We start from the raw sequence: 16888 nt of genomic DNA, 5'->3' as shown, positions 1-16888 counted from the left end.
TTATAACAGACATACAGACGAAACAGGAAGTCTCCTTAGAAAGTAGGAGGACCGGTGATAGAAGACGGTCTCAGCTACCTACCCCGCAATTTCAGCACCCAGAACAGGGCATATTAGACATACATATGCAATAATAACTCGTGCAGAAATGCAGTTCTGCTTTCCTCTCATTCCTGATGATAATTTCTTCTATATTGGATTTTCCACCATTTTGACTTTTTCGTTGATTCTCAGACAAATTTTGACCCAACATCATGAAATATGGCTCAGACCATCATGAGATCAGTCTAAACAAGTGAGGTCATTTTTCAGCAATTCTTTTAGGTATTAACACCAAACTGGGCAAGTAATGAATGTGGGGTAAGGAAGTGGGGTAATATCTCAGTACCGGCTTGACATTCTGCCGTTAAATTTATTAAAACGCCTTGGGAACAAGCACTGATTGCCCCAATGGCTTCTGATTTCCTCCACTGCTAAGGGTTTGGGTGAGAAAGTGCTTGGTGTGTTTGATATTGGTGTGTCACTATTTTGGTTGGGTGCAAGCCACTTTTCCCCTGTTTGTGCTCTGTTTGCATTTCCAAAATGTTCTCCTCAGATCTGCTCTCATCACCAATACAATGATAATACTGTGTTTTCCTTACTTCAAGGACAGCCTTATAAGTTCTGTCCCAAACATCTTGTAGAAAGTCATTATTTATATCAAGTGTAATGTGCAGTGAGTGAAGGCAGAACACTTGGAAAGTGGGACTGATTATCTTAGAATAATACACAATAAGCAATGAGAATACAGGCATGAGTTATAAAATCTGAAAACAACGAAACAGAAAAATTAACCCTCAGAAATGCATGTAACACTCAGCAGGATAACTGAAATACTCCGACACAACAGGGTGCAAACAGATGAACTAATTAATGACTTAACACAGAACAGATGAACACAATAGAGCAACTAACCAATTACAGGGCTAGAGTTAGGGTTAGGGTGTTTTAATCCAAATCAATTGTGAGATGTCATCGTCATCATCGGAGCATCCTCAGATGAACATCATGAACTACTTGTCTCTAGAGTCTCTTCTCCTCCATTGCTTTTGGCAGGTCATTCTTCATCATTTCAGAGTCCTCAACCAGTTGGTCAACAAACGTTCTTGCAGGACGCCCTCTTGGTCGCTTTCCGTGTGCTGGCTCCCATAGCAACATCTGGCTAACCACCTCATCCTTACTACAATAGCAATGTCCACAGAACTGCAGTCTTCTTTTTCTTATCCCTTTGGTGACTGACCCCTTGAAAATTGTTCCTCCAGGAACGATGACGTTTCAGTTGTCAAGACAACGGAAAAACTAAAAATACAAAACAGAAAGATACGTCACAATGCTCTTGTGCACAAAACAAAATGCTCTTGTATTTTAGTTTTTCCATTGTCTTGACAACTGAAACGTCATCGTTCCTGGAGGAACGATTTTCAAGGGGTCAGTCACCAAAGGGTTAAAATGGTGCTAATACTAGGAAGATTGCCATATAACACCTGGTTTGTTGTGTGCAACACAACAAGTAGTGCAGCCATATAACAGCACAGTTTCTACTGTTGCTCGAAAGAAACTGATCTTTAGCTTTCTGCTCAGGTTTGATTTCCATATTGTTTCCATCTTCGACAAAGCTGACCATGCTTTTGCAATATGGGTGTTAATATCCTCTTCACTTGTGTTCACCCAAGAGCCAAGATAAACAAAATCATCCCTTGTTCCAATTCATAACCATTCAGCGCCCGGATGAAGCTATCAGCTAGGTTGTAAGCCATGTACTTGCTTTTGTCTTTGTTTACATGTAGACCAATCTGTGCAGCATAGGTCTCAACTCGCAGTAAGAGCAGTTGGGCTTGCTCTATTGTTTCAGATACTAACGCTAAGTCACCTGCAAAATCTGTATTGGTAAGTACCACTGTTGGATGTCTCTTACTATGTGCTTGTTGTAGCCTGAATCCAATGGATTCTTCATTTCTTGTAGCCATTCTCATCACATAGTCTTTTGAGATGTATAAGAGTCCAAACTCTTGCTACACCTTCACTTTCTCTCTCATTATGTTATTTTGATGCCCATTACAGCCGTTCTCAAAAAATGTTCTCAGTGTTAAGGGTGGGGTTCAGGGTTATGTTTTACAGCTGAGGTTTGGATCTAGAGTTAAGGTTAGGTTCTGTGATTAGGGTTCACAATTATGACTAGGCTCCAGAGTTCAGGTTTCCAATTAAGGTTGGGATCCAGAATTAAATTTTCCAATTAAGTTTGGGATTTAGATTTAAGGTTTCCAATTAAGGTTGGGTTCAAGGGGTTAAGGTTTCCATTGAAGGTTGGGGTCTAGATTTAAGGTTTTTAATTAAGGTTGGGATCCAGAATTAAGGTTTCCACTGAAGGTTGGGGTCTAGGGTTAAGAATTCCAACTAAAGTTGGGATCTAGAATTAAGGCTTCCAATTAAGCTTGGGTTCAAGGGGTTAAGTTTTCCATTGAAGGCTGGGGTCTAGATTTAAGGTTTTCAATAAAGGTTGGGATCTAGAATTAAGGTTTCCATTGAAGGTTGGGGTCTAGGGTTAAGAATTTCACTTAAGGTTGGGATCTAGAGTTAAGGTTTTCAATTAAGGTTGGGGTCTAGGGTCAAGAATTCCAACTAAGGTTGGGATCTAGAATTAAGGTTTTCAATTAAGGTTGGGGTCTAGGTTTAAGAATTCCAATCAAGGTTGGGATCTAGAATTAAGGTTTTTAATTAAAGTTGGGCTCCAGAGTTAAGGTTTCCAAATAAATATGGGATCTAGAGTTCAGGTTTCCAATTAAGATTGGGGTCTAGAGTTAAGAATTCCAGTTGAGGTTGGGATCTAGAGTTGTTTTCTTATGGAATAGTTTTAAGCATTAACAATAAATCTAATATAGTAATTTTTACGATTAAAATGATTCATATAGGTAGCGGTCTGAGTGAATGACCTTGACATCTGTGACATCACTGCAGGAAGGCTATTGGTCTCATCGCCATTTCCGCTATACTAAAACACAGAGTTGACTGCAACTTCAAGCTTCCATTTTGAGCTAATTTATTGTCATGCGATGTAGGTGTGTTACTGGTGGGTGCAGCAACACGACAGAAGGTGGATTTATGCTGTATTCATGGCCCAAGAATGTTCAAACTGCAAAGATTTGGACGCGTTTTGCGAGAAGTTCACAGGCACATTGGGCACCTACGAAGTGGTCTCTCCTCTGCTCTGTACATTTTACTGAAGACTCGTACGAGACTTCTGATCTGTTGAGGAGCGTTGGCTATAAGCCCGTATTAAAAGAGGGTGCAGTACTAACAATTAAAGGAAAAGAAAACTACAAGAAAAGGAAAGTAAGTTCAGTTGCACCGGTTCTCCCGGAGTGTGAGCCGAGGGTTGTTGCTAAAACCCAGGACGGAACGGGACGGGACATGACATATTATCGCTCGGGCAGTGACTTCCCGGCGGTTGTTGCTAAAACTGGCGACGTCCCATCCCATCCCGGGCTTTAGTAATTGCCTGAGCTGAGCAGTAATGGCGGAGTACTCAGTATGGAGAAAATGGAGAGTGAGTGGACCAGTCGTCTGATTTCTCCACTGGATATGCTCGCCTCAGAAGCAAGATCTCACCCTTATGTGGGAGAAACGAATAAATGGAGAACTGAACGAACAACTGAAAGTCAGATTGCTTCAAAACAATCAGCCACAAGGTCGGCCTTCAAGAAGCGAGAACGCAGACGGGTAAAATGTGACTCTCATTTGGATACAAAACAACAAAAACAACAACAACACGCATTATTTACCTGCATTTAGATGAATACATGTAACTTGTATTGTGTGTTTAAGTTACCGGTATAAGATTATTTAATTTGCTTCAGAATGTGATTGTCTCAGTTCATCTGATTATTTAATTAGCCTTTTACATTTTATCAGTGAAAATGCATGCATGTACATGTATGTTGCATAAGTTATAACACCTATCCTATTTTAATGAGAGTCAACCCACAATCAATGAAGTCTAATCAGTCTTAGTTGACCAAGTTGGTAACGGTATTTCTTACTTTCACCATAAATTTTTATTTATATGACTTTCAGTTCTAAGGTTAAGGTTTATATTTAAGGTTTGGATCTAGAGTTAGGGTTTACAGTGAAGGTTAAGGTTGGAATCTACAGTTAAGTTTAACATTTCAGACTGGAATCTAGAGTTAAGGTTTCTAGTTAGGGTCAGGCTCTAGGGATGCGTTTAAAGTTTGGATCATGGGTTTACAGCTGAGGTTAGGATTGGGGGCAAGTTTTTATCCCCCGCTGGCCAAAAGGCCCAAAGGGGGATTATGTCATGGCGATGTCTGTCCATCTGTTCGTTCTGGGAAGGGTACTCACGTTCTGAAATCAACTCCTCTCACAATTTTTGGAGGAATTTTACGAAACTTGGCAGGATTCTTTGTTATATGTCGGTAATACGCATATTGCAATTTCGTTCAATTCAGTCGTATTTTACCAGAGTTATGGCCAAGTTGCCAGCGGGGGATATTGTGCTCTCAGAGCACTCTTGTTTTAGTTGAGGTTGGGACCGAGGGTTAAGATTTACAGTTAAGGTTATTGTGTAAATTTAGGGTCGATGTTTAAGGGTGAAATCTACAGTTAGAGTTTATAGTCTATGTTTTTGGTGAGTGTGTAAGGTTTGGATTTTGTTTATAAAGTCAGCGTCTGGGGTTAAGATTCAGGTGTACAGTTACTGTATGGCTGGGGACAAAATGTAGTGACTTACAGATAGAGTTGTCTTCAATTAGATTTTATATGGGGCAAACACATCCACCTTCTCACCCTAACACTGAGTGGATCTTTCCGAGATACGTTTCGGTTTAACTGTAAATCACATAGCCTACCAGTGAATAAACAAAATTTAATGAAAAATTAAACAAACATAATTTCACATATCAACATCATGTGGAACAAAGATGCTAAAAAATTCTCTTCACTTCTGAGCATGAGCATTGGGCTCTACACTTGTGTGTGTGTGTGTGTGTGTGTGTGTGTGTGTGTGTGTGTGTGTGTGTGTGTGTGTGTGTGTGTGTGTGCGCGTGTGTGAGCCTGTGGAAATCTTTTACACGTTCATATAATTGCATTTTGAATTTTCTCACCATCCATGAGTGACTAGAGCTCGACAGAAGGTGTGAAAAAATATAAAACTGGTACCTCTGTGCTTCTAACTAAAAGACAGAAAGGACTCACTGTTCTCTGTTCCTGCAGTTTGAAAGTGAAAGGAACAACTAAGACAAGACACACACACCACAGCACACTGCCAGTATGTTCTGTCTGTCTTTATGTAAACTCTGAACCTGAGACAATCATGTATGGAGTCAATTTAGTGCCTGCAAAATTTGCAAAAAACATATTCATTATTAAAATATCAATATTGCTGTGTGCCATAGAGAAATGCAGGTATTATAACTTTGCCTTTTGAATTTTTGCTGTGCCTCGGATTTTATGAGAAGTTGTAAGTTGATATATTCAAAATTTAAATCAGTCAATCACACAAAAAAAGAAAATAGCAAGAAAGGGAAACCAGAATTTGTATTTTTATTATTTGCATTTACTTTCCCTTTTCGGTTGTGATATCTAAATGCTTGCTTTGAGACCCTGTTTAATAATGTTCATTTTTTTAGTCTCTTTTTACACACACAAACACACACACACACCACAAAAGTATTACAGTTTTCAGTAATGTAGGTGTGTGACTGAATACAGCGTCTACCAACACACACACACACCACAAAAGTATTACAGTTTTCAGTAATGTAGGTGTGTGACTGAATACAGCGTCTACCAACACACACACACACACACACACACACACACACACACACACACACACACACACACACACACACAACTCTAGAGCACTGAAGCAGCTCTGTACATAAGTGAATATAAATATATACACACATTCATCAAGTGTTACACGCTCCTCTTTTCATCTTATAATGTTAAATCAAACACTAAAACTTAAAAAAACCTACACACGCACACAACAGCAGAACGGAAGAAAAAACGGGATTAAAACAGAAAAGTGTGTGTGTGTACACCTTTCACTTACCAGGTGCAGCATGTCATAGATGGACTCAGACGAACGTTTGCTGTGTCGGTTCCGCTTTAACACTGACATGACTGATCTTTACACACACACACACACACACACACACACACACACACACACACACACACACCGTGCGCTGAGCCCAGAGCAGATGGGAAACACACTCGTACACCCTCACTGTGCACTGATGCTGAAGACTGAATACAGAGATTCACAGATCCACCAGACTGGATCTCTCTCTCTCTCTCTCTCTCTCTCTCCTGCCTACGCACTCTACTTCCAAAGCAACAGCGTCCTTCAAATCTTCTCTCACACACAGTCTCAGTCTTTTCCCCTTCTAAACAGACCCATAGCGAGCACCCAAAGGGGCGCATGTAAATTTTTTGACCCTGTGATGATCAATTAAAATGTGCACCAAATTCTTTTTTTTCTACAACCCCAAATCAGAAAAAGTCGGCACGGTATGTTGAAATTGAACTTAAAACTGAAAACAATGATTTGTAAATAATCTTTGACCTGTATTGCACTCAAAACAATACAACACCACGTTATTTGATGTTTTATGTCATGGATTTTATTTTATTTGTTTTTTTCCAAAGGAAACACTTGTTTCAATTTTGATTCTTGCAACACATAAAAAAAAAAAAAAAAGTTTTGGATGGTAAAGCATTTACCGCTTTATAATGTTGCTGTTCCTTCTCACAACACTTAAAAGATGTTTAGGGACTGAAGACACTGAGTGATGAAGTGTTTCAGGTGTTATTTTGTCCCATTCATCCTGTGAACAAGTCTGAAGATGTGCAACAGTACGGGGTCGTCACTGTCATATTTTTCATTTCAGAATTCTCCACACATTCTCTATTGGGGACAGAGAGGACACACCCTCTTCTTCCACAGTCATGCCTTTGTAATGTGTGCAGAATGTGGTTTTGCATTGTCTTGTTGAAATCTCCCTGGAAAAGATGTCATCTTGAAGGCAGCATATGTTGCTCCAAAATCTCAATGTACTATTCTGCATTAATGCTTCATCACAGAAGTGTAAATTGCCTTTGCCAAGGGCACTGACACAACCACATTCCATGACACACCCTGGCTTTTGGACTTGTTCCTGGTAACAGTCTGGATGGTCCTTTTTGTCTTTGGTCTGGATCACATGGCGTCCATTTCTTACAAAAAAATACCTGGAATACTGATTCATCTGACCATAATACACGTTTCCACTGTGTGATGGTCCATCCCAGATGCCTCCGAGCCCAGACAAGTTGACGGCGCTTCTGGACACAGTTAACATAAGGCTTCCTTTTTGTACAGTCAAGTTTTAACTGGTATTTGTGGATGTAACTCTGTATTGTAGAGCTTGACAAAGGTTTACCAAAGTAATCCCGAGCCCATGTGGTTATATCAGCTAGAGATGACTGACGGTTCTTGATGCAGTGCCGTCTGAGGGATCAGAGATCACGGGTGTTCAGATTAGGCTTGAGCCCTTGGTCTTTACACACTGAAATTACTCCAGATTCCTTGAATCATTTAATGATATTATGCACCGTAGAGGCTGAAATATCCAAATCCCTTCCTATCTTTCTTTGAGGAACACTGTTTTTAAACATTTCAATAATTTTCTCACGCATTTGTTACCAAACTGGAGATCATCGGCCCATTTTTGCTTCTCAAAGACTAGGCCTTTCCTGGATACTGATTTTCTACCAAATCATGATTACAGTCACTTGCTGATATCACCTGTTTCAAATCACATCATTATTTCATTGTTTTACCTCATTACTACCCCTAAGGCGCCCCTGTCCCAACTTTTTTTTAGAACGTGTCTTGGGTTCATTCTGTCTGCAATGAAATACAAGTCAAAGTCAAATGACTGCTTTCTTTTTTTAATCTGCATTTACATACCGTCCCAACTTTTTCTGATATGGGGTTGGTATTAAAGATGTATTTTGTACAATCATTCTGCAACAGAAAAAGAACAGTTCAAAGAAATCAGAGAAAGCCCACTATTGCCATTATATTCACGTCCATGGATGTGAACTTCTGACTGCAACTGTAGAGAGACAGATAAATAGATCAAAGAAGAAGAAGCCTTTATTAGTCACAAATACATTACAGCACAGTGAGATTCTTTTCTTCACGTATCCCAGCTGGTTAGGAAGCTGGGGTCAGCCATGATACAGCAAGCCTGGAGCAGAGATAGTGAAGGACTTTGCTCAAGGCCCCAACAGTGGCAGTTTGGTGGTGTTGGGGCTTGAACCACTAACCGTTTGATTAGTAACTACAGCCTTAGCCGTTCAGCCAACCTCAATCTTGGATTTTCTAAAAAGGAAGAAATTTTACAATTCCTCAGTGCAACAAACCTGCTGCACTGAGACACAATTCACCAATGCACCAGATTCACAGATACCCCTTTTTGACCAGGAGGGAATGGGTTCCATTCTTGTTCGCACACCAAATTTTGAACTGTTCAGACCATCTCATCTCATCTCATTATCTCTAGCCGCTTTATCCTGTCCTACAGGGTTGCAGGCAAGCTGGAGCCTATCCCAGATGACTAAAGGGCGAAATGCGGGGTACATGCTGGACAAGTCGCCAGGTCATCACAGGGCTGACACATAGACACAGACAACCATTCACACCCACATTCACACCTGTTCAGACCATTCCAACAAAAAATAAATTGGTTCGGAACCTGAAAAGTTGGTTCCCAGCTGAAACCAAAATACAGCTGGTTTTTCCAGCAGGAACCATGATGACATCCGTGGGTGTGCCATTTGTTTGGAAAGGAAGCAAAGCCCAGCAATGGAGAACACAGTGAAAACTGATACATCTACAGAAAAAAATGGACTGAAAACAAATATCTGCGACAACGGAACAAATGCTTGCACGCAATCAACCCACACCACCACCTTGCTTTGACTGTTTACTCCCATTGTGCATTGAGCAAAGCCATCCAGTCATGACACATCCTTGATTATATTACAGTTCCACTCAAAACTGATGAAAACATGGGCCAGTTCGCTAGCTGGCACCAGGATTCAAAGAATCCTGAATGGAACCGGGTCAAGAACCCGTTCCCTGTTGGGTGTAAAGGGGTATAAGAGACCAGATTCACCAAAACAGCAAGTTCACTAAGAGACCTGATTCACCAAGAGGGCTGATTCCCCAAAAGATCCAACTCATCAAGAGACCAGATTCAGAAGAAAAAAATTCTCCAAGAGACCAGATTCACCAATGAACCCAAATTCAAAAAGAGATCCATATGTAATAATGAAACACTAATAATAACCAGAACATCAAGGACGTAGTCGCTCATCTGGCCTGCCATCAAAACAACCATGATGACCAAAACATCAAACAGAACTGAAATGTGATAATGTGAGAGAGGACCAACCTCCACGACTACAACCCCGATTCCAAAAAAGTTGGGACAAAGTACAAATTGTAAATAAAAACGGAATGCAATCATGTGGAAGTTTCAAAATTCCATATTTTATTCAGAATAGAACATAGATGACATATCAAATGTTTAAACTGAGAAAATGTATCATTTAAAGAGAAAAATTAGGTGATTTTAAATTTCATGACAACAACACATCTCAAAAAAGTTGGGACAAGGCCATGTTTACCACTGTGAGACATCCCCTTTTCTCTTTACAACAGTCTGTAAACGTCTGGGGACTGAGGAGACAAGTTGCTCAAGTTTAGGGATAGGAATGTTAACCCATTCTTGTCTAATGTAGGATTCTAGTTGCTCAACTGTCTTAGGTCTTTTTTGTCGTATCTTCCGTTTTATGATGCACCAGATGTTTTCTATGGGTGAAAGATCTGGACTGCAGGCTGGCCAGTTCAGTACCCGGACCCTTCTTCTACGCAGCCATGATGCTGTAATTGATGCAGTATGTGGTTTGGCATTGTCATGTTGGAAAATGCAAGGTCTTCCCTGAAAGAGACGTTGTCTGGATGGGATCATATGTTGCTCTAGAACCTGGATATACCTTTCAGCATTGATGGTGTCTTTCCAGATGTGTAAGCTGCCCATGCCACACGCACTAATGCAACCCCATACCATCAGAGATGCAGGCTTCTGAACTGAGCGCTGATAACAACTTGGGTCGTCTTTCTCCTCTTTAGTCCGAATGACACGGCGTCCCTGATTTCCATAAAGAACTTCAAATTTTGATTCGTCTGACCACAGAACAGTTTTCCACTTTGCCACAGTCCATTTTAAATGAGCCTTGGCCCAGAGAAGACGTCTGCGCTTCTGGATCATGTTTAGATACGGCTTCTTCTTTGAACTATAGAGTTTTAGCTGGCAACGGCGGATGGCACGGTGAATTGTGTTCACAGATAATGTTCTCTGGAAATATTCCTGAGCCCATTTTGTGATTTCCAATACAGAAGCATGCCTGTATGTGATGCAGTGCCGTCTAAGGGCCCGAAGATCACGGGCACCCAGTATGGTTTTCCGGCCTTGACCCTTATGCACAGAGATTCTTCCAGATTCTCTGAATCTTTTGATGATATTATGCACTGTAGATGATGATATGTTCAAACTCTTTGCAATTTTACACTGTCGAACTCCTTTCTGATATTGCTCCACTATTTGTCGGCGCAGAATTAGGGGGATTGGTGATCCTCTTCCCATCTTTACTTCTGAGAGCCGCTGCCACTCCAAGATGCTCTTTTTATACCCAGTCATGTTAATGACCTATTGCCAATTGACCTAATGAGTTGCAATTTGGTCCTCCAGCTGTTCCTTTTTTGTACCTTTAACTTTTCCAGCCTCTTATTGCCGCTGTCCCAACTTTTTTGAGATGTGTTGCTGTCATGAAATTTCAAATGAGCCAATATTTGGCATGAAATTTCAAAATGTCTCACTTTCGACATTTGATATGTTGTCTATGTTCTATTGTGAATACATCAGTTTTTGAGATTTGTAAATTATTGCATTCCGTTTTATTTACAATTTCTACTTTGTCCCAACTTTTTTTGGAATCGGGGTTGTAATTGTTTACAACAGGAAAATCAACAAAGGACTAAATTTTGTTCCCCAAGAGAAGATCTACCCAAAACAACGATCAGAACTGAATTTGCATGATAAATGAGAGAGGAGATACAATTCTAGTCAGAAGTCCCAAAACTCATTAAGGTGACCTAATTACCAGTTCGTTAGCAAACATCTGACAATACAGTGACCAAGTATTGTGCAGAAGGTTGAGTTCTTTCAAATGAAACAATCATAACTGAAACCCATTGAGAATAGAGGGCAGAGATACGATTTAACTGAAAATACACAAAGTTGTAAACAAATTATTTACAACAGGAAAATCAACAAAACAATGACCCAGTTTTGTGCAGACTGATGAGTTCTTTCAAACAAAACAATCGCAACGGAAATCTGTGGAGAATTGATGGAGGAGATACGATTTAACTGAATTGTGGATGCCATGGCAATAGCTCATCGGCTTTATGACAGAGTTTTGTTTTTGTTTTTTTCCCCATCCAATATTGTGACCTGTCTTCACTGATAAATGTTTTTATTTCAGTGCTACAGAGCTCAAATTTGAGGTTTTGTGTGTGTGCGTGTGTGTGTGTGTGTGTCAGTGAGCACTTAGTAATAGACAGATTCATCTCAACGAGTACCAATCAATCCCTCAGAATAAAAGACCACGTCATGCAGTCGAGCCAAAAACCTTCCCTGTGTGGGAGTTACAAACAGTGTGTGTGTAGGTGTGTGTGTGTGTGTGCCCTTAGGCTAATTATGGTGTTCTACTGCAGTCTTTGCTAACTTCACTGAAACAAACCCCTGTGGATAGACAGGAGGTGATTTCTGGAGCAGTTGGTGGAATAACAGCATGCTCAATCAAAATACAGATGCATGGACAGAATCGCTATTCCAACAGCTGTGCGATTAAAGCTGCAATAAGCACTTAGGTTGAACACAAGGATGAATATTATCCTTGTGTGTAATTATGATGAAATGGTACTACTTCAACGCGTGCACACAACATATGCTTGATCATACATTCAAAATCAAAAATGTTTCTGGAAGGACAAGCCCAGGAACAATTCTGCGTGTTCACGCGGAAAAGCATTTTTCTGTATTAAAAACTGAGTGCTTTCATCTCAACACAAATTCAAACACAAGCTCTCTGCATACATGCTTCTCGATGAAACATTTAAACAATTGAGGTTGCACGAAGCCTCGGACTTAGAAGTTGAGATAGAAAATCCTGAATCGCCAGCAGTCGTCACATCCTGATTATCTTCTCGTATATAGATTTTTCTAAATAGCAAGATCAAGACTTAACTGAGCTAATTAGCCCAGAACACCGGACATGCGTTCACACAGACCTTGTCACTTCAAAGGGGCATTTTCTAAAAGAGCTACCAATGAGGAACTGTAAAACGAATGTTTGTTCTTGGAGACACTTGAGGTGTGGATCTGAATATAGTTCCATGTAGGCAGTAGAGCACAGAGTCCCAGAGACCTGCAAACGCCTATTCTCAGCATGTGTCTGTGTGTGCGTGTGTGTGTGCCATCTATACATGTCCTGTGTAATGTGTGTCTAGGTACAGCTATAACTGATTTTCAAACTAGCTCTATTTAAAAGAAATAAGCTGTGATTGAACCACAGTTCGTTCGTAAAGTGCCATGTCGGCATCTGACGTTGGCGACCACTAATCTGAAAGCACTACGATCAGCAGCCAAGTGCAGCAGGTCAATGATCTTCTTTCCTGTCGCCAACGTCAGGTCGTCTGTGAAGGCTTTCCTAGGTCTGCCTCTCTTTCTTTTACCTTCTATACGTCCTTAGATACACGGTCGTTCCAGTTGGTTCTCTCTGACAATATGGCCCATAAACCTAAGTTGTCTCTGAAGGATAGTTCTCAACAGGCACTTTTTCTCCTGGACCATTTGCAAAATCTCTTCGTTGGTTTTCCGATCTATCCATGATATTTTCATCATGCGCCTATAAAACCACATTTCTGCAACTTCTAACTGGTTCTTTACTGCCGCGCTCATAGTCCAGGATTCACATCCATATAACAATACGGTACAGACCAGACATAACATTTTAAGAATCGTTTCTTTGATTTGGTTGGGAGGGTTTTATTTGTAAAGATATTCCTTTTTTCCATGAATGCTTGCTTTGTCATGGCGATACCGTACGTCTTCTAATTTCCACTGTGCTTCTACCATCATGGGTAAGCATGCATCCCAGGTATTCAAAGGACTCCGTCTGTTGTAGTTTTTTCATACTGGACCACAGTAATGCACTGATAACGGTTATAATGGATAAACTAATTCATCAATTCATGTTGAGTAACAGCTTTATCCTGGTCAGTGTCACAGTGCCTATCCCAAAGCCTCATTCATCTCATCTCATTATCTCTAGCCACTTTATCCTGTTCTACAGGGTCGCAGGCAAGCTGGAGCCTATCCCAGCTGACTATGGGCGAAAGGCGGGGTACACCCTGGACAAGTCGCCAGGTCATCACAGGGCTGACACATAGACACAGACAACCATTCACACTCACATTCACACCTACGGTCAATTTAGAGTCACCAGTTAACCTAACCTGCATGTCTTTGGACTGTGGAGGAAACCGGAGCACCCAGAGGAAACCCACGCGGACATGGGGAGAACATGCAAACTCTGCACAGAAAGACCCTCGCCGGCCATGGGGCTCGAACCCAGACCTTCTTGCTGTGAGGCGACAGCGCTAACCACTACACCACCGTGCCGCCATCCCAAAGCCTATCCCAGGAAAACAATGTGCAAGGTGGAAATCCAGAGAACTTCTCATCTCATCTCATTATCTCTAGCCGCTTTATCCTTCTACAGGGTCGCAGGCAAGCCGGAGCCTATCCCAGCTGACTACGGGCGAAAGGCGGGGTACACCCTGGACAAGTCACCAGGTCATCACAGGGCTGACACATAGACACAGACAACCATTCATACTCTCATTCACACCTACGGTCAATTTAGAGTCACCAGTTAACCTAACCTGCATGTCTTTGGACTGTGGGGGAAACCGGAGCACCCGGAGGAAACCCACGCGGACACGGGGAGAACATGCAAACTCCACACAGAAAGGCCCTCACCGGACCCGGGGTTCGAACCCAGGACCTTCTTGCTGTGAGGCGACAGTGCTAACCACTACACCACCGTGCCGCCCCCAGAGAACTTTAATATGCAAAACAGTAACTCAAGCTCAGGTCAGAACATCGGACCTCAGGTAAAATTAGTGCTATAAAAATAAATGTCCTTCCCAGGTTTCTTTATCAACACTCACCGTCCACTTTAATAGGAACTTGTTGTTGATTCTAAGGTCCCTGTTCTTGGCTGCAGGAGTGGAACCCAATGTGTTGTTCTGCTGTTGCATGCGGAGATGCTTTTCTGCTCACCATGGTTGATTATATGAGTTGCTATATCCTTCCTGGCAAAAAAGCTCAAACCAATCTGGCCATTTTCCTCTGAGCTCTCTTATCAACAAGCCGTTTGTTTCCACCTACAGAACTGTTGCTCACTCACTCGATGTTTTTCATTTTTTGCACCATTCTGTGTAAACTCTAGAGACTGCTGTGTGTGAAAACCCCAGGAGATCAGCAGTTTCTGAAATACTCAAATAACCCAGTCCATCTGGCTCAAACCAACACCCATGCCACAGTGAAAGAAAGTCACACTTTGAGATCACAATTTTTCCCGTTCTGATGTTTGAACACTGTGAACGTTAACTGAAGCTCTTGATTTGTATCTGTATGATCTGAAGTATTGTGCTGCTGTCAAGGGACCGGCTGATTAGAGGACCGCATAAAACAGCAGGTGGATGGGTGTTCCTAATAAAGTGGCCGGTGAGTGTATTTCAACATACATGTCAACCTTTGGTCAATCAAACCTGTATAACCAACCTCCAAAATCCGTATTTCCCTTATAAAATCCATATAAGATGCAAATTAAAATAATTTACCTAAAATTTGAATGATAATTAACAATGATATATCCCAGTTACTTTTTATTCAATATTAATAGCAATAAACCTTCAGAATGAATACAAAGCTCCAATGTTTGACAAAAACACAAAGTGTTATCAGCGTAGTTACGAAGGAAATACTTCGTTGTTTGGAGACAGGTTTCACCGAGCGGCTATTATGCGCAAGACTTCATATTAGCCACAAAGTCAGGAAAATCTGTTCGTAAAATTACGTTGTAATGACCAAATACAATGAAAAGTATTTTTCCAGTCTCACCTGTGAAAGGTAATCCCATGTGATCTCGTTTGGACGGTAAACCTGTTGGTACAGTTAAACGCAGCACGTGAATGAGGCATCTTTATTCTCGGCTACTGTCTAGACGCTATACCAGAGACGGGTGAAGAATCTCCACTTTGCCACATCCAATATGGCGGCGAGGATGACGTATGATTCTACGCAGAAGGTGGCGTCTATGTTTATATGTCTATGACTTCACGGTTGGCGGGATTCTCGCAATGCGGTGTGCACATGATCAAAAGTGGAACGAAGTCTCGCTACCACAAGATAACGCGCGATTTCATAAGACTCTTTACTGGCTGGCTGTGGTGTACAGTACGTTTGTAAATGTTATGCGCTCTTTTATCATCGTGGGAATTGATTATAGCTCTAAATAAATATTGAAGTTTTTTTAAAGAATCCGTATAACTTTATTTATACGCCCGTATACTACGTTTATTGAATCAAATCCGTATAAAATACGGACATTCCGTATAGGTTGACATGTACGGTATGTTTCAGTCAATCAATCAATCAATCAATCAATCAATCAATCAATCAATCAATCAATCAATCAATCAGTATATTGCAACCCAAAGCTTTTTTAAACAGCTTGATTAAACCATTAGCACCTTTATATGGGGTGGGAAGAGCCCCAGAATAATGTCCTACTCTACTATTGGGCTTCACACATTCGTAAAATTGTGCAGTTGCTGTAAGAATCTCAACGGAATTTTATTTTTCATAAATGGCAGACTTTTATAACATTCTTCAAAGAGATGCACCAATTGCGGGAAAATCAGTGTGAATGTGTACCTGTCTGACCTGATCATGACCAGTCAATCTCTGCTAATTGTATACATTGTGGTCTGTTCTGTTTTTTCATTGTTAAAAAAGTGATCTCTGTCATATTGTTGCCTTGGCACAATGTTTAGGCTGTATCTTTTGCAATAAAAAAAAAATCTTCAAAAAACCCGCCCCAAAAAACCTTGGGATCCTGAAGTTGTGAGATGGCAATGGTACCCACTGAACCACCATGCAACCTTGACAAAGGTGCAGTAAAACAGAGCAGCAGGCAGGTAGACATTTTTACCTTTTCGTAGTCCCTGTACTCGATAAAGAGCTCAGTGTCATCGTCCAGGCTGTCCCCAGACGTCTCTGAGATGAGCCCAACTCCATCATCCAGAATCTCCTCTGGGAAGAAAGCGATACAGACTGAGGATAGTGTTCTTAACAAAAATTTAACACTCATAAAACTTCATTCTGGAAATGTTAAACTGTGGAAACAGTCAATACTGTGATGGTATTAACAAACAGCTTTAATTGAATGACAGAAAGTGAAGGACACAAAATATTATGAATGATGAACCACTGACAAAAGATGCATTGCACTGTGTAATTAGTTCTCCTGGTTCTGATGGCCGTTGGCCCAACTCAGAGTGGTCCTGAAAACAAACCAAATGAGCCCTGTTCTCACCACTAATCCTACCTCATCCTCTTTTAATGGTTAATAAAGCATA

General features: G+C 41.0%; 1 protein-coding gene across 2 annotated transcripts in view; it reads right to left on the bottom strand.

Moving 5' to 3' along the window:
• tiam1b (TIAM Rac1 associated GEF 1b) overlaps nucleotides 1–16888 on the bottom strand; it is a 119627-nt gene that overhangs the window by 35110 nt on the left and 67629 nt on the right. For both annotated transcript variants that reach the window (XM_060943337.1, XM_060943338.1), the window contains exon 17: nucleotides 16462–16562. In XM_060943337.1, the coding sequence (XP_060799320.1) occupies nucleotides 16462–16562 (101 nt within the window). The remainder of the gene's footprint in view (nucleotides 1–16461; nucleotides 16563–16888) is intronic.

The sequence above is a fragment of the Neoarius graeffei genome, chromosome 16 (genome assembly GCF_027579695.1).
Source record: "Neoarius graeffei isolate fNeoGra1 chromosome 16, fNeoGra1.pri, whole genome shotgun sequence".
Taxonomy (NCBI): domain Eukaryota; kingdom Metazoa; phylum Chordata; class Actinopteri; order Siluriformes; family Ariidae; genus Neoarius; species Neoarius graeffei.
This window is presented reverse-complemented; position numbering and strand designations above follow the sequence as displayed.